The following is an 18,283-nucleotide window of genomic DNA, read 5'->3' as shown; positions in this document are numbered from 1 at the left end:
CCTTGCTCAGTATCCAACATGCATGCATGTGCAGTGGCATACATACTCACCAAGCAGCCATGTATCGCCATGCCGCCCAGCTTCTAGGTCCCGGCTTAGGGTGGACATTCGGTAAATGAAGCTGTCGTGGGTGGAGCCGGGATAGTTGGCATATACTGAGGTGATGATTCCCTTGGCATTACATGCTACCTGCACGTTGATGGAATGCCAGTGCTTGCGGTTCCTATAGATGTGCTCAGATGCCCTGGGGGGACGTAGAGCCACATGGGTGCAGTCGATGGCACCTAGCACTTTGGGGAATCGTGCCACAGCGTAAAAATCCAGGGCGGCAGCATGCGTTTCTGCAGGTGTTCTGGGCAGGTATATGTGCCTGCGGACTGATGGGCGTGCAGTGATGATGTTCAAGACCTGGTGTAGGCAGCGTGACTGGGTGGCCTGTGACACCCCACCCACTATGGCACTTGTCCGCTGAAATGATCCAGTGGCTAAGAAGTGCAGTACATTGAGGACCTTCTCCAGGGGGCTGAGTGCTTGGGAGCCCAGGGTGGGTGATGTGAGGTCATCCTCCCACTCACTCACCAGGTCCAGTATGATGTGTGGTGGAAACCTGTACCTCCCATACACCTGGACATCAGGCATCCCGAAAAGGCTGGTTCTGGGTGTGAATATTCTGGCCCTGACTATCCACCTCCTCCTCCTTTGGTAGCCCACTGCCACTGCTGCTAGGAACGGTATGTTCATCCTGCCGTCTGAGCTTGTTATTGTTAAAGTCCGCAAATTTATGCTTTGCGCGTGTTCTAGGCGAGCGTGTGACCCGCGCACCCCTGGAATCCAGTTCCCAGTCCAGTAGCGTGTAGAAATTTACACGCACCACGGGATACAGGTTCGCTGACGTACTTGCGTGTGTAAGTGCCCGCGCACCCATTAAATACACGTACATAGGCCAATCACATGTACGCGCACTTTTGTCCAATTACACGCGATGACACTCTGACGTGCAGTATCTCCACGTGTGCCCCGTCATCACGTGCTGAGTGGGGAACACCCGTGCGGGTCACGTCACAGACGCGCTTACGCGCTGAGGGACTCTGGTCCAATAGAATCGCGTATGCGTGCTGACGCGCTTACGCGCTAAGGGCCTTTCCTCGGATTTCACGCTGACGTGCAGGATTTTCACGTGCCAAATCACTCCGTATCAAGCTGGCCACGCGAAAACACACGGAAGACCACGCTCCTGCCCAGAAGGCCGAGTTACTGCCCCCCAGTGCCCCGAGCAGCCTCCCACGTGCCATCTGCTGCTTCCTGCCTGCCTGCCTGCCTGCTGCCACCGTGCCCTGCCATTTGGTGCCTGCACATCAGCCATCTGCAGGGGTCCAGTTGCTGTGTCCACCCCTGCTGGAACTGAAGACTCCCGACTGGGATTACATCGCTCCACAGCCCAGCCCCAGGACCCAGTTGCCCACCCACACCTGCCTCTGGGGTTGCCATGTCGGGCACTTCCACATCTGGCACCAGTGGCAACCCCAGGCCAGAGGGGCAGAGGGGCACCAGCTTCACTGTCACCGAAGTTGGTGTCCTGGTGGAGCATGTCCTGGGGCAGTATGATGCCCTCTTTGGATCGTCCCGTGCCAGCAAGGAAGGACGGCAGAGGATCTGGGCCGACTGTGTGGTTGCCATCAACGCGGAGGGGGTGGCAACCCGCGACGTCCTGAAGATCAAGAAGCGCTGGGAGGACTTGAGGTCCAGGACCCTTGTGAAGGCCCGGCGCCTCGTGGAGGGGGGCCGGGGCCGCATGAGTTCCATCCAGATGAGGGTCCTGGAACGCGTACGCCCAGCGCTCCACGCCCAGATCCTTGAGAGGGAGGCCCGTCTGGAGTTGAGCGGTAAGTGTCCATCCATTACTGTGTGAGACAGGGCATGTTGCGGTGTGCTGGTTCTATGATACTTGCCTGTATGTGTGCCATAGGCCATGTATGCATGTATGTGTGCAGGGACATCATGGTAATGCATGTGCGACCAGTGATGTGTGATGCACATGGTTGTTGCATGTGTTGAAATGCCGCATGGGGAGCCCTATGCAGATTTTGAACATGAGAGCATGCCAGTCTCTGTACCTGGACATGGGTGGGGGTGAGGGATGGGTGCTGATGCCAGGTACATATATGGTAGCCATGTCTGTGTGCCTGACCTGCGTGTCTGTGACTTGTGCATGCCATGGATGCATGACACATGTGTGTGACAATGCACAGATTCAGTAAAGCAGCCAAATTACCCTTGTATCCGCTGTGTTTGCTGTGTTTGGGGCCAGATGGATGTGACTGAGGTGAAGTGTGTGCATGTGATGGGCATGAGCCATGATGCATGTGAGTTACATATCATTGAATGTTTCAAGAGTCCATTGGACATGCATGGAAATGTCCATGGCATGCACCATGCCTGTTACTGTGTGTGTTTTGCCTGGACTGACCCATGTGTTGTGGAGGGACATGATGGAAGTGTACTTTGACTGTGGTGCTCATCTGCTATTGCTTCCTGTCTAGGGGACCATTGTACAGTGCCCTGATGCTTGTGTTCTTTGTCTCCCTCTACGCAGCGGCTAGTGAAGAAGAGGGCGGAGACGGCGCTGTGGAGCAAGGCGGCGGGGATGCCCCCACGGCTGCAGCGGAAGGGGTGGGTGAGCCCCCACAGGGGCCTGCTACGGTGGGAGACGGTGAGGAGCCATCCAGGTTGGTGGTTTGCACAGAGGAGGAGGAGGCCGCCACTGGGGCACACATGGGGCCTGGTGGGGGCATCCCTGCTGGTGCAAGTGGTGCAGTCCAGGGCCAGGGGCAGGAGGCAGCACAGGTCACCGTGGAGGGGCCTGTGCATGTCGCTGTCCCTGACCCTGTGAGTGCACCACCATGCACCAGCAGGGATGCCCCGTCCCAGGCCTGTCCGCAGGTAGAGGGGATGTCCATGTCACCTGACTCCCCTCCACCTGCGGACGTGGGAACCCCTGGCCGTGCGGAGAAGGTCCTGATTGGGGTCGCGATGCGCACGGCTGTGATTCGTGATGCCGTGCGTGCTTCCCGGGAGGAGCACGCACGTCATCACGAAGTGCACCGTGCCGACGTGGCCCAATTGGGATCGGCCATGTTCGGGGGTTTCCTGCATGTGTTGGCCAATGTGGCGGCCCTCTCCTCCTCTGTGCAGGCTATCCACCAGTCGTTCTCCTTGCCGTCTTCCAGCCCAGATGCCACCAGGGCCCCCTGTGGACCTGCCCCGACCAATGCAGCCAGCTCAGTGGGGATCCCATCCCTGCCACAGTCGGGAGTCAGAGATCCAGCAGGGGTGGACACCAGAGCAACTGGACCCCAGCAGATGGAGGATGTGACGGCATCATCGGGCAGGGCACGTGCACGACGGCGTCGGTGGTTTCCATCAGCCTGGATGGCGTCGTGCTGGCACAGGCAGTTGCGTCGGAGGCAGCAGCAGGCTCAACGTGGGAGGCATCATGGCTCGGGGCCATCAACATCAGGGGTGCAGGCATCGGCCGGAGGGCAGGAGAACCCTGGAATGGGAGTGGCTTCCGTGTGGGAGCGGTTGTGCCAGCGGATAGGTGCGGAGCGGCAGCGGGCAGAGGAGGAACGGCTCACGATGGTCAGGGCGGAGGACTCCATGCGGAGGGCGCTGAGGCGGGCTGAGTGCCTCGAGGGTCTTCGCAGGGAGTTTGAGCTTGACACTGCGTTATCCCTGCGGGACCTCGGGGCCAGGGAACATGCCCGCCTCCAAGCCATTGACCAGGAGTTCGATGATGCCCTGGCCCATGACAACAACCAGTGAGCCGTCCGAATAGCCCGCTGCCTTTGTATATAGTTGTATAGTTAGGGTTAGGTTTCCTTTGTTTTTTTGATTTTTTTTTGGTTGCGATTGGACAATGCACCACTTTTTTGTATATAGTTCAGTTTTTAGTTAGTAGTCATAGTTAGGTTTAATTTGGTTGGGCTCATGGACCCAGGATGATCTTCTTCATGGTTCTTCATTGGCTTATTTTAATTTTTCAGATTATTTTCTTGGACATTCATCTTGTTTTGTTTGATTTGCTTTGTGTTTTTTCTTATTTCATTTCCATTCTACTTGCTGTTCAATACATATTATTTTTTTAATCTTCAATGTGTCGTATCATCTCATTGCTTTCAGGCATGTCATGTTGGGTGTTTTGTCATTCACTTGCAGCCATTGTGTGTGACAGACATGTGTTCAATTGCATTATTTAAATTGGGGGTGTAACATGTAATTGCCTTTGATATGTGGGTGGGTGTGATAGTTGGTTGGGCCTTTTGGCAGGGGAGGATGGGCATTACGGACATGATTGGGGAATGTTGGGACCCAGGTGCAGGGGGGCATGGATTGGACATGGGTGGGGGCCTGCTGGCAGGTGCCCCACAGTGCTGGGGGGGTGGGGGTGGTGGGAGACATGAGTGGGGGCCTGGTGGAGGGTGACCCTGCACTGCTGGGGTGTGGGGGTGGTGGGAGACATGAGTGGGGGCCTGGTGGAGGGTGACCCTGGTGGCTGGGGGGTGGGGGTGGTGGGAGACATGAGTGGGGGCCTGGTGGAGGGTGACCCTGCACTGCTGGGGTGTGGGGGTGGTGGGTGACATGAGTGGGGGCCTGGTGGAGGGTGACCCTGCACTGCTGGGGTGTGGGGGTGGTGGGAGACATGAGTGGGGGCCTGGTGGAGGGTGCCCCTGGTGGCTGGGGGGTGGGGGTGGTGGGTGACATGAGTGGGGGCCTGGTGGAGGGTGACCCTGCACTGCTGGGGTGTGGGGGTGGTGGGTGACATGAGTTGGGGCCTGGTGGAGGGTGACCCTGCACTGCTGGGGTGTGGGGGTGGTGGGAGACATGAGTGGGGGCCTGGTGGAGGGTGACCCTGTTGGCTGGGGGGTGGGGGTGGTGGGAGACATGAGTGGGGGCCTGGTGGAGGGTGACCCTGCACTGCTGGGGTGTGGGGGTGGTGGGTGACATGAGTGGGGGCCTGGTGGAGGGTGACCCTGCACTGCTGGGGTGTGGGGGTGGTGGGAGACATGAGTGGGGGCCTGGTGGAGGGTGACCCTGCACTGCTGGGGTGTGGGGGTGGTGGGAGACATGAGTGGGGGCCTGGTGGAGGGTGACCCTGGTGGCTGGGGGGTGGGGGTGGTGGGAGACATGAGTGGGGGCCTGGTGGAGGGTGCCCCTGGTGGCTGGGGGGTGGGGGTGGTGGGTGACATGAGTGGGGGCCTGGTGGAGGGTGACCCTGCACTGCTGGGGTGTGGGGGTGGTGGGAGACATGAGTGGGGGCCTGGTGGAGGGTGCCCCTGGTGGCTCGGGGGTGGGGGTGGTGGGTGACATGAGTGGGGGCCTGGTGGAGGGTGACCCTGCACTGCTGGGGTGTGGGGGTGGTGGGTGACATGAGTGGGGGCCTGGTGGAGGGTGACCCTGGTGGCTGGGGGGTGGGGGTGGTGGGAGACATGAGTTGGACATGGGTGGGGGCCTGCTGGCAGGTGCCCCACAGTGCTGGGGGGTGGGGGTGGTGGGGGACATGAGTTGGACATGGGTGGGGGCCTGCTGGCAGGTGCCCCACAGTGCTGGGGGGTGGGGGTGCAAGGGGACATGAGTTGGTGTTCATTAGTTCAAGGAGACATGTGCCTTTGCTGAGGGGCATGCCCATGGTGGGTGGGCTGCCTGCAGGGGCCGTGGAGGGTGTACAGGGTACACCTGGGAGGACCCACACTGTCAAATCACATGTGGAACTTCCCGCGCACCCCTGATATACACGCGCCCAGGCTATTCGCGTGTGGAACTTCCCGGGCACCCCTGAAATACACGTGCCCCCAGGCTATTAGCGTGTGGAACTTCCCGCGCACCCCTGAAATACACGCGCCCAGGCTATTCCCGTGTGGAACTTCCCGCGCACCCCTGAAATACACGCGCCCAGGCTATTCGCGTGTGGAACTTCCCGCGCACCCCTGAAATACACGCGCCCAGGCTATTCGCGTGTGGAACTTCCCGCGCACCCCTGAAATACACGCGCCCAGGCTATTCGCGTGTGGAACTTCCCGCGCACCCCTGAAATACACGCGCCCAGGCTATTCGCGTGTGGAACTTCCCGCGCACCCCTGAAATACACACGCCCAGGCTATTCGCGTGTGGAACTTCCCGCGCACCCCTGAAATACACGCGCCCAGGCTATTCGCGTGTGGAACTTCCCGCGCACCCCTGGAATACACGCGCCCCCAGGCTATTCGCGTGTGGAACTTCCCGCGCACCCCTGAAATACACGCGCCCAGGCTATTTGCGTGTGGAACTTCCCGCGCACCCCTGAAATACACGCGCCCAGGCTATTCGCGTGTGGAACTTCCCGCGCACCCCTGAAATACACGCGCCCAGGCTATTCGCGTGTGGAAATTCCCGCGCACCCCTGAAATACACGCGCCCAGGCTATTCGCGTGTGGAACTTCACGCGCACCCCTGGAATACACGCGCCCCCAGGCTATTCGCGTGTGGAACTTCCCGCGCACCCCTGGAATACACGTAGCCCGCTCCCCCAGGCCAGATCGCGTGAGGAACTTCACGCGAACCCCTGTAATACACGTAGCCCGCTACCCCAGGCCCGATCGTGTGAGGAACTTCACGCGAACCCCTGTAATACACGTAGCCCACTCCCCCAGGCCCGATCGCGTGTGAAACTTCACGCGAACCCCTGATATACATGTAGCACGCTCCCCCAGGCCCGATCGCGTGAGGAACTTCACGCGAACCCCTGTAATACACGTAGCCCGCTCCCCCAGACCCGATCGCGTGTGAAACTTCACGCGAACCCCTGAAATACACGTAGCCCGCTCCCCCAGGCCCGATCGCGTGAATAACTTCACGCGAACCCCTGTGATGCACATACCCTGCTGAAATCGCGTGTTAGACTTCCCGCGCACCCCGGTATACACGCACACGTATTTTTTGTCAGCGGGTGTCCGTGTTTGTGGGTACCCCTTTGCACGTCATTTTTCCTGGAGGGCCACAGTATGGGACATTCATCATGGCAGTATATAGGTGCTATTTGTTGGCGCACCTTTTGGCGCACATTTCTTACAGCCGCAGAGACGCTACCGCCTGCTTTCTTGTGGCGGTCGTGTTTGTGCCTGTGCGCTGGTTTGAGCGTGCGCTTTTTTGCCCTATTCTATTCCATGAATACGTGTTGTAGGCGAGCGTGTGGGCGTTCCGCGCACTTGTGCCCTGTACTTCCCCCGTGACGCCCACGTTTTGGCAAGTTGTTCCCCATTCCGAGTGTTACGCCCGTGTTCCGCCTACTTTTGTTGCGTGCGCCGCGCTATGTGCGAATTTCGCTGTGGCCTGTGCGATTTTCGCTGTGACCTGGCGCACGCTGTTAGATGGCCTGTGCGCCAACATGCGCCGCGCACTTTTTTATCGCACATCCGCTGGTTTTCTCGCGCACGGCCTTCCATGAATCGACGTGCGCTGCTTTTTGTGCGATTTTCGCAATTGCACTGCGATTTTCGCTATTCCACTGCGATTCGCACGTTTTTGCCCACTTGCGCCGCGCTAATTATTCCATGAATCGGCCTATAAATGTAACACCCATGAGCATATGTGCACTACATAATTTAGAGCTGGCATATAAATAATCAATGGTGGAGAATGACCTAAATCTTCTCCAAGTTGCAGCCGCTGGACTGTCTCCTTTGGCTCACCCATTTAATCTCTGCAGTTCTAAATCACTAAACAGTTCCACCCATGATCTCGCAGCTAATCCATACTTCTCCCCTTTGCTTCTAGCAATGGATGTAAGCACTGCAGTACTATTCACAACCTCGTAGTTAATGCATTTGGAATTTAAGCCCCCCCACCCACTAAAATCCTTATTAGGTTCTGTTTATTCAGCTGTGTCATCAGCATGTCATAGATGAATAATTGTGAGTCCTAAGTGTACTCGTCTCCCAGAGGATCATACATGGTAAACATTAACATGGATATTTGATCATTAACTTTGATGACCACAGGTAAGACATTCTCATTTGTCACCTCACACACCACTTCATGAGATTTGAAGCGATTTGCACACAGTGTAATAAGGGCGGCCCAATTTCCCTTTCCTAGCTTGTCTCTGAAAGCATGTAAATCCATCAAAAGCAGCATTCCCCAAGAGCACCGCAAACCTACCATCACTTTAGACGTAATTACATCCTGTGGTTAAAGAACAAAGACCAATAACTGACATCTCCATTGCAAATGTTGTAATTATGTATAAATTGTAAATTGTATTTCACTGCTTCCTTCGCAATTGTATTAACCTATGCACACTTTGTATAATAATGTACAGCACTGTAACTAAGCTGAGAATAACCATGCTGCGCCTGCGCCTTCATACCTTCGGGTCTGGTGCGCTATATAAATGAATAAACAAACAAACATCCACGTCTCCTGTAAAAGAACTATGGCTGTCAAACTTAATAGATTAATGAATGAAGCAGATATTCCAGGACTTGATTATCACAGATCAGGAGTTATTTTGCAAAGGGTGCAAGAACGAAAATAAAGAATTCATTGTGAATTAGTAAAAGGGTCAGATGCACACAAATTCGTATCAACATCACCCTTCAGCCTTGCTTGATTAGAGGATTTTGAAACCTAACCTGCCTAATGTCCTCTATAGACAATGCAACCTTAGGGACGGCTACTTTATGTACTGCCAGATCCAAATCATAAACCTATTTTAATAGCGAGTCAGTGTTAGAACTAACTAACGATGCTACTTACGCGGGGGGGGGGGGGGGAGGGGGATATTGACGATAAAGCTGTTCAACATAATCAAAGTCCTCACTTCTCAATACCCTTACTATTGTTATATGACCCAGAAAGAGCGTGAATTGCAAATGAACTCTGGCAAAATGAAGATCTTAACCTCAGAAAAAGGCAAAGGTAAGAAGAACATGATGTTTAATTAACAGCTCGGCTCTCTAACGATTGAAAGGGTGGAATATTTTAAGCACCTTGCGGTGCGAATTTGCAAAAGTACAGTTGAAGCTCACAATTTGTCAGCCCTAAAAGGAAAAACTATAATGCTGGCCAATCAAGCACTCATACTGAAACACAAGTTCTGTCGATAGTCGATGCTCACGCTAGTGGAATAATTTTACAGGGCCGAGGAGGTGCCTACTCTGACCTATGGTGCAGGTGCGTAGTTATGGCTCCCAAAAAGACATTGGCTCATCTGGATGGGGCATTCTGCAAGAAGGTGCTGGGCATCCCGAGATCAGTGCTGATTTAGAATGTCAGAAGGGAATTGGGGCTATCCTCTTTAGAAATAATGGCTGAGTGGAAATCCTTATCCTTCTTCGGGAAATGCACAAAAGAGAATCCTGCTCCATTTCTGGGCCTAATAAAAGCATAGATTGAGCATGTTACTAGAAGCACTGCAGCAACATGCTCAATCTATTTTTGTGGTATGCAATGTGGTACTCTGCCTGTAGAGATCGGTTAGACTTCTGTGGTCTTTCAATTGTGGACCCACCAATGTATGGTTAAACAGAAAATGTGGGAAACTACTTAGATCTAAACTTGCGACGAGCCAAACAAATATAAAATGTTTGGAGTCTATCGAATGAAGTGAGAAGTTTGGGAACCATAACAGACTTAGATAGAATAACTTGTTTTTAAAAAAAAGTGTTTTGATTGATTTAGACATATTTTCAGTGCAGTGAATCTTTATACAGGTTTAGGTAAAAAGCCCTTAATTTCCTGGTCCTAGAGGATTCTATCTAAGTCTTGGACAAGTGATTCTATCTAAGTCTTGGACAAAATACAGTTTGGCGCGATCATAGTTGCTCTTCTCTCCAAACTTTTCTCTAACAAACCAGTATTGGGCAGACACAATACTTGGAGCAGTAGAACAAAACACCTAATAACCAAAATCACAACATTCGCCAGTGGGTTGAATTATGTCTGCAAATGCAATAGCATTCTTTTGACATTAAGTCATAGCCATGGTGAATAGGTTTAAGATTGTGAATCAGGGTGTCAATTTCATCACTACCGACTGACCACAGAAAATGAGAACTTAGAAGGCATTGTTGAGGAGAGGGCACATCGTCAGTATTGTAATGAACATGTTGTGGATTCATGGGTTGTGTTTCAATGTACTGTCGAATAAGATTGACTTTTACGTAAAAAAGTAATTACATTTGTTCGCAAATTTGGCCGACTGGGCCAAACTGAGTGAGGTGCTGGGATGGGAAATTAGACTTTGTATTGTGGATAAAAGTTTCTTTGGTCTATTTTTAGAGAGATCAATATGGTTTTGTAGCTGGTTAAAGCTAGCGTGGCCACCTTAGGGTGTTTATGATCTCTAGATTTACACCAGACCTTCTCTTTTTTGAGTAGGCTTTTTTTTAGGCTTTTTAGAGCATCAGAAAACTAGGGATTATTTTGTGCTTGGGTATTTTATGGTTTTAAATGGTGCATTCTGATCACACACCTTGTGTAAAATGTACATATTAGTCAGATCATAATCACCATAGTCGAGATCGGGGGACAAGGGGATAATCCAAAAGTTAGTTGTAAGTCTGTAATGGCATTCAAATCTTTCTTGCGGCATGATAAAATAGTTGTCGTAGGTTGAGCTTTGATCTGTTGTATAGGAAACATCCACATGGAAGACATAACTAGGTAAAAACAGGAAATATATTCCCCTCTTAAAATGATGATGCAGAAGTAACAAGCGTTATATGCATGTGCCCTCTAATGTGAGGATGAATTTACAAAGTAACGATATATATTGGTCTTGCCAAAAGACATTTGCATATACACAGCCCTTTACGTCCTAATGAAGGAGCAGTTGAAATTACAAATAAATTACATTTTTGTGAAATTGTAATATTGTAAATGTTGCATTTGCATCGTCCGGATGCCTTGGCATTTCCAGAACGTTTCAGATTTCGTCTAACAAAAGAAATGCCAACTTGATTTTTGCCGCAGCAGTGTTTTGAGGCAAACAATAATAGGGAAGCTAGAATTAATGAATGCTTTGTTGCATTTGTTCAGTTGTAGCCTCGAGCAGTGCACAATAGCGCCGCTACCAGGCAATATCAAACAGTGGGTTGTTCCGGGTAATTTAGCTCAGCATTTTATCCTGGACTGCCCATATGGGCGATTTCAGTTTTTGTTTATTTCAGTAGAGGAGCAGCACGCCTCAATTACATGACTAAGATAATTCGAGCGCTTCACCCCCATCCTGAAGGAGCCTCATTGGCATCTCTTCAAGCATAAAACATGTCCAAGACAGCCTAAATCACTTACCAAGAACTTACAAAACACGACAATCTTTAATTTTTTTTATTGCACTTTAGTTTATTACATTTTTTGGCAAACACTACAGGTTCATCAAATTACAAACGTCCTCAGCCCTTTATGACAACCTTCCTTGTAAGCCAAAAACATCAAAACATTATTTTAAAAATGTAACTGCTGCAATAGTCAGTGAGGTCTTTTCCCCTCTTAGCATTAGGGACCACCACTCGTCTGCTGCCAAAGTTGACATGGCATCTAAAAATCGTTCGAAATGCTGGGCCCTAACCAAAGTTAACCCCATACATCGTGGAAAATAAGTGGTAAAGATTTTCCAATGATCCTTCTTCATTACAGAATCTGCATCCCATGTTTTTCGGTCCAATCTTACATCACGCAGATGTGCCTTCCTTCATCGTGAAAAGTTTTAATCTGATCCTCATGAATTGGCACCTGAAATGGGGGTCTGGGAACTTCCTTAGATATTCTGTAATGGTTCCCAAACTTCTCACTTCATTCGATAGACTCCAAACATTTGGCTCGTCGCAAGTTTAGATCCAAGCAGTTTCCCACATTTTCTGTTTAACCATACATTGGTGGGTCCACAATTGAAAGACCACAGAAATCTAACCGATCAGAGGAGTCCTTACATTTCTTGGGCGCTGTGCAGCAGTGCTAAAGATGCACTGGCCTTCCCCTTGCAAACATTAGTTTTGGGAGAGCGCTGCAACACTAATGTATTCCAGGCTCTCATTTGGGAGAATATTTCACAGTGGCGAGCCAATAAAGGATCCATCATTTTAAAATTTTAGCAAAAAAGCATTTCCGTCCCAGTTTGGGGTATAGAAATGCAGGTGTAAGAGCAGCGGTTCAATGACGTGCTTAAAGAAAAATGCAGGCCAGGCTCAGGAATGACCCTCTCATGCTTTCTGCATTCCCGGAGCCTGTCCCCAACAGGTTCAGTGGAAAGAATATCCCATCACTCCCACCAAAAAAGGTTTGAAAATGTGGCCCTTTGTATCTGAGGTGGTTTGTTGGGGAGATGAATCAGTGGCACATGTTTATTAGTCTTTCTACATTGACCAGGACGTGTGCCCCTTGACATGGGAATGCCTACACCATCTTGCTTGTTTGTTTGTTTGTTTGTTTGTTTATTTTTTTATATGGCGCACCCATACCCAGAGGTATCAGGGCGCCTTTAACAGAGGTTACAAGTATACTTTCAGCTTGGTTACAATGGAAGTCAATATACGGCATGCAAAGAAAAGCATTAACACAATTAACAATTTACACAATTTACAGTGGATTAAACAATCGATGCAAATATACAAAAAAGCAGACACATAGTGTAGCGGAAGAGTGAAAGATACGGGCTAAGGTAAGGGAATATTTACAAAATGTACCTGTGCATGATAGCTGAAATGGGGAGTCCAAAAGCGTATGCTTAGCAGGGAGGGTAATGTCTGGTAGTTTGGTCTAAGCTAGGCTAGGACTGTCCAGGTGTGTCATTAGTAACCAGCCAGTTTATGGTATTAGGCCTGAACAAGGAGAACGGTTGGTTGGCTCTCAGAGAGGAAGGCAAGGTGTTCCATGCTTGTGCGGCCTTGACAGGGAAGCTGCTTCCTCCTGGTTTTTTGAGTTTAAATCTAGGCACGACTAGACAGGCTGAGTTAATAGTCCTTGTGGGGCGTGATGTGGATTTCTTCGTGATTCGCTCTGTGAGGTAAATAGGGGCAGCTTGATTAAGGCATTTATGCGTTAGGGATACAGTTTTAAGCGCAATTTTGTCCTTGGTAGAGAGCCATTTGATCTATCTTTTTTCAGGTCAGATATGTTTTCTCTCTTTGATATACCGCGGGCTGCTCTAAGGGCGTTGGTTTTGTAGGATTTGGATTTTGTTGGTGATGTAATTACCTGCTCCCAAGTACAGAGAATTACAATAATCCAATTTGGGGAGGATAAGTGCTCTAGCTAAAATAGTACAGCTATCTTTGGACAGGAACGGTTTGCAAGCCCTGATTAGTTTGCACGTGTAGGCAGTAGAGGATGCCATGGCGTTAACTTGTTTGTTAAATATGAAGGTGGAGTCGAGGTAAAAACCTAGAGTTTTTACTTCTTTAACCACTTTGATGGTATTGCTGTCTATATTGAAGGCCGTGTAGTTTGAGCTTAGTTTGTTGAGGTTGGCTGTGGTTCCGAGTATTAAGAGTTTGGTATTGTCATCATTCAGGCATAGGCTGTGAGTGGCCATCCAGGCCTGAATGATGAGGTATATTCTATACACCAAGGCCAGGTCCTTGTCATAGACTCCTGTTAAAGGTATGAGGATCTGGGTGTCATCTGCATAGTTAGTGTAGGTGACACCTAGGTGGCCCAGATTATCGAACAAAGACTTGTTGAATATATTTATTATACATTGTTGGGGATACACAGGAACCTTGTGGAACACCACAGGCTATCGAGATAGGATCAGACGCTGCAATTGGCGAGAAGACTCTCATAGTCCTCTTGATTAGAAAAGATTTGATCCAGGTGATTGCGCCTTGTGAAAAGTATGCCGCAGTGGCAAGGTGTTTACAGAGTACTTGATGGTCGATCAGGTCGAAGGCGGCCGAAAGATCAAGGAGTGGCAACAATGCTGTTTTACCTTGATCTTTCAGTTCATAGATTTGTTCACCAATGTGATGGCATCTAGATTGATAGAGCTATTTGTTGGAAGTTCGTGGAGTCTAGTTAGTCTAGCCAGTAGTCTGGAATTTCTGACTGTGGGCGAGCATGGAGAGCATGGAAAATTCGGTTTACTAGTGGGGCAATATGAGTTAGAGTTGGTGAGGGGCATGTAGGTAGGACCCATGCCGCTAGGGTATTCAAGAAGAGTAGGGTGGGCAGTTAGAATCGGGGAAGGTGGTAAGCTCAGGCTTTGGTAGGGAGATGGAATGCGGTTTTCACATAGTTGGTTGATATGGTACGGGTCTGGTACATACATTAGGACATCTACCGTTAAAGAAGCATATAGTACTTTAGTCAACAGGTAGTTAGGAATGTAGATAGTGCTAGGGGGAAGCCACATCGCTTGATGAACAGTTGATAGAATGACCTAACTGTAGTTCTGGGTGGACTTTATATCAGGGCTCACAATAGTAGCCACTCGCAAATAGCAAGACACGCAATAAAAGGCAGGCACGGGAGGCATGATAGGCATAGGCAGGTCACAAATTCACGATTGATCGGTGATGTGTTTACAAAGCAAGTCTAATCAGGTCTAGAAATCATCGCGTGCACGGGACACATTTAAGGATACACGCACAGGTTGGTGCAAACAGGCAGCGAGCAATACACATTAGGCACATTCACAATATGGTAGGCAGAGGCAGTTCAAGAATTCACAGTCGGTACGTAATACGCTTGAGAAGGAGACCTAATCAAATCTAGGGATTACTAGGGACACTTTAAGATGCAGTCATGGGTGGTTGCAGATAGCATAGAGCAATACACATTAGGCAGATTCCCAATAGGGTGTACATAGGCATGTCATGTTGACATAACACAGGTGTGCGAGACGGCAAAGGTGCTCTATTAGCAGTGCATTATTAGTAGAAAGTACTCGTGCTGTTTAGCACACGTTTAGGGAGCAGGTGTGAGCACACCTAAAAACTCTGGAAGGCGATGGATATGAGTACGGGGATGCTAGGAATAGCTGGAATGATAGCCGAGGTAAAGACTCTATGCTTACCAGGCAGCAATGGAACGTTAGGGTAGTTCGAGAGTCTGTAGATCACAGAGTTGCGTCAAAGGAGTCTGTATTCTGCAGCCTCAATGAAGAAGGATAAATGGACAGGATTGTAGGGCCTAGGCCTCTGGAGACTCTGGACAGGCTCGGGACAGGAGCCTTCTTTTGTGTGCCTCACTTCGTGGCCCGGCAGTCGGCTGCCGGCGAAACGTTATTGGCTGTAGTAAGCCATGGCCAATCCGCTTGCTCCTGGTAGTTAGATGGGCTCTGGCAATATGCAAGTTGGAAAGGCTTACAATATGGCGGGCATTTTGGCGGGGGGGTTCGCTTCATGTGTTCAAATGGAGAAGGCTTCGTTAATGGGCAAAATCACAGAAGAAACCGATTCGGATGGTGGCACTTGAATAAAACGTCACTTTGGCGGATGGTATAATAAAGTGAATTCCTAGCCGTGACGGTCGAGTTGATTTTCAAAGGGGCTTACAGACACACTATTATTGTGCCCTAAGCTTACCTTATCCTCATGATGGGGGTGAGATAGAAGCTGATCCTGCAGCACAGTCGTTGCAATGTGAGCTCCTGCTCAGATGGATGATAAATGTATTGTGCTTTCAAGCACTTCTTTTAGTTTACCCCAAGTATTCTCCTGCGCCCCATGTGACAAATACTGGGTGGTGTTTAACTGTTGCAAGGATGCTGTGTGGAGCCTGGAAGCATGGATTTCCGGGACTCAGGTGCTTCCACATTGACCCAATCTCTGTCTACACGTAAACTGGAGTAGGGCTATGTGGTAGCACGCTGAGCAAGCACATCATTCTGTGATCAGGATGTTCCATCCCAAGTATGGTATATTGGCAAGAAAGGCCCTTTATTTGTATATTTGCTTCCTTTGTGCATATGACTTTAGGAACCTTCATGTTGATTCTAATCTACATTCATCCTATGTTTGTCTTTTTCATGTGGGGATGTGATGAATCCGGTATTAGCATAATTGACTTAAAAACATTTCACCTAAAATATTTTATCGGATTTTATTGACCTTTCTTTTTCGTCAATTTTTATTAAATATATCTATGGGGTGGGTAAGGGTATAGATCAGGTTGGGGTGAAGTGGGGGCGTGCAGGGGTTCCCCCCCCCGCATTTTATACCAAAAAAAAGGTCAAATAAATTCGATCAAATTCGATCAAATGTGATTAGGTCAAATAGACCCAAACCATTAATCCTTGTGATGGATAACCTGTTTAAAAAAAAAAGAAAAACATGAGCAACAAAGCTGGTTTCGGCGTTCCATGTCCAGGCTTTCATCTGGAAAGTGACTCTGTTTGATTTAAAGGGACTTGGTGTGGACCCATATTAAAAGACTCTTTTTAATCGCCAGCTAAACCTGCTCCTGGCAGGACCCAGCACGCTTGAAGCTGTCTGCTCAAATCTGTGCATGTATGTTGTGCCTGTCCTCTTTGCTCATTTCACCTTTGGTCTCTGTCCCCAGGTTTGTCATTGGTTGTCGGACTCGTACTTTACATATCAAGCATTAACGATGAAATGTTGAACAGGACCAAAGACTCCGAAGCCTATTTTGGTTACAAGTATGGATGGTCGTTTGCATTTGCTGCTATATCGTTTCTTTTGACAGAGGTATAGTACTTTAGTTATACGCTAATATACTTTCCATCCATCTCTTTTCCAGTGGGAGGTTGCATTCTTTTTGTAGTTAACACATGCAAAAGGTACTGATGTTATGTTATGTTATGTTATGTTATGTTAAAGGTTCTTATACCGTGCACTGCTGCCACCTGCGTGCTTTCTTGGCACTCCATGTGTGATGGTTAGGCATTCATAATACATTGTCTTAAAGAACGCAAGTCAATTTTATCATATTGATTTAGAATCGGTGGATTAAATGATTGCAGCCTCTATCTTCATGTATTATTTATCTTACATAACTGTTTTAGTTAGCATGAAAATTATCATGTGTCTGACTCTTTACTCTGGTCAATGTTCAATGATCAAATACACCGGCATATACACTGGTGACTGGATAGGCAGATTCAGTTTGAGTGGTTTGATGTGCCGTCCCATGGTAGGAGATCGGAGATCCACCAGGGTCTCTTCGACTGGTGATGACGATCAGCAGCAAAGATGCTGGCTGAACAGTTGGAAGTTCGGCGTTAGCAGATGCAAGAAAGGATCGCGTAGTTCAAGTCAAGGCAACTACACGCTCAGCTGGCTCAATTGAGCAGTTTCAGTTAAAAAATCTTTGTGAGTGCCAAAGTCAGCCCCGGAGGGACCTTCTGGTTTAATAATGCTGTGAGTCTGGCTCAACGTCAGATCGACCAGTTTGATGCAATGAGGCAGAGGGCTCTGGGCTGTCTTGGCTCTCTGGATGCAGTGATTCCCACCCACTTAGGTGCCTCAGAGACAGATTCAGTCCTTGATCTCTGGCTCCCAGCGAGGCAGGCTTGTGCACACCTTCAGGGGCTCTACACCAAGCTGAGGTCTTGGCAGCAGAGGCTTTTTCCAGCAGAAGGGTCACATCCAATGTGCCCTGGGGATGGGTAGGGAACAGACCTCACCTCTGCCTTGGGTGCTCAGTCTTCACCTCATTGGTGGTGGAGGGCTCTGGAAAGTCAACTCTCCCAACAGAGGTTCAATTAAATCTTCTTCCAGGGTTGGAGTCCACACTATGGTCTGAAGAAGAGGTTGGGGGCCCCTTCTTTTAAAGGCAAAAGCCTCTAATTGATTGGACTAAAGTTACCCTGCATTAGGGGTCCAATCCCTGTTTTTGACAGAAGATGACTTTGCCCTTCTGACATCACACCCAAAGTGCTTTTCCCTCGTATAAGTGAAAGGTATAGGAAGGATAAAGGTAGAAAGAAATGAGATGATGGAATTCTACCTCTACTACACTGAGCCCTCCTAGTGAGAAGGGAAGGGGTGGGGTTAGACTAATCCCACCCCTTCCGACTAGGATCAAAGGAGCCTCAGAAATACAGCACCCTGGTGTGAGGCTACTGCCTTTGAATTGGTGTGCTCCTTTGATGCCTCGGCCCAGGGCAACTACCTGTGGCTGTCTCTGGCAGAGTGTGTTACCTACCCTCACAAGGAGATCAAAGAAGAGGCCTGGCCATTCAGTTTCATGTCCTGTCATTTAGCATACCCAGTCTGTCTGACCAGACAACACATCTCCTTCCCCAGCTGAGCTGGCTCACAGGAGCTGACACATGAGTGATATCAAA

At 49.5% G+C, this 18,283-nt stretch overlaps 1 protein-coding gene across 2 annotated transcripts in view; it reads left to right on the top strand.

The window, feature by feature from the left end:
• The window catches only part of CACNG5 (calcium voltage-gated channel auxiliary subunit gamma 5), a 589,250-nt gene that overhangs the window by 521,221 nt on the left and 49,746 nt on the right, over nt 1–18,283 (top strand). For both annotated transcript variants that reach the window (XM_069655046.1, XM_069655047.1), the window contains one exon: nt 16,537–16,682. In XM_069655046.1, coding sequence (XP_069511147.1) covers nt 16,537–16,682 — 146 coding nt within the window. The remainder of the gene's footprint in view (nt 1–16,536; nt 16,683–18,283) is intronic.

The sequence above is a fragment of the Ambystoma mexicanum genome, chromosome 3q (genome assembly GCF_040938575.1).
Source record: "Ambystoma mexicanum isolate Mex_15411 chromosome 3q, UKY_AmexF1_1, whole genome shotgun sequence".
Lineage (NCBI taxonomy): Eukaryota > Metazoa > Chordata > Amphibia > Caudata > Ambystomatidae > Ambystoma > Ambystoma mexicanum.
Note: the sequence above shows the minus strand (reverse complement) of the source record. Positions and strands in the feature narration are given on the sequence as shown.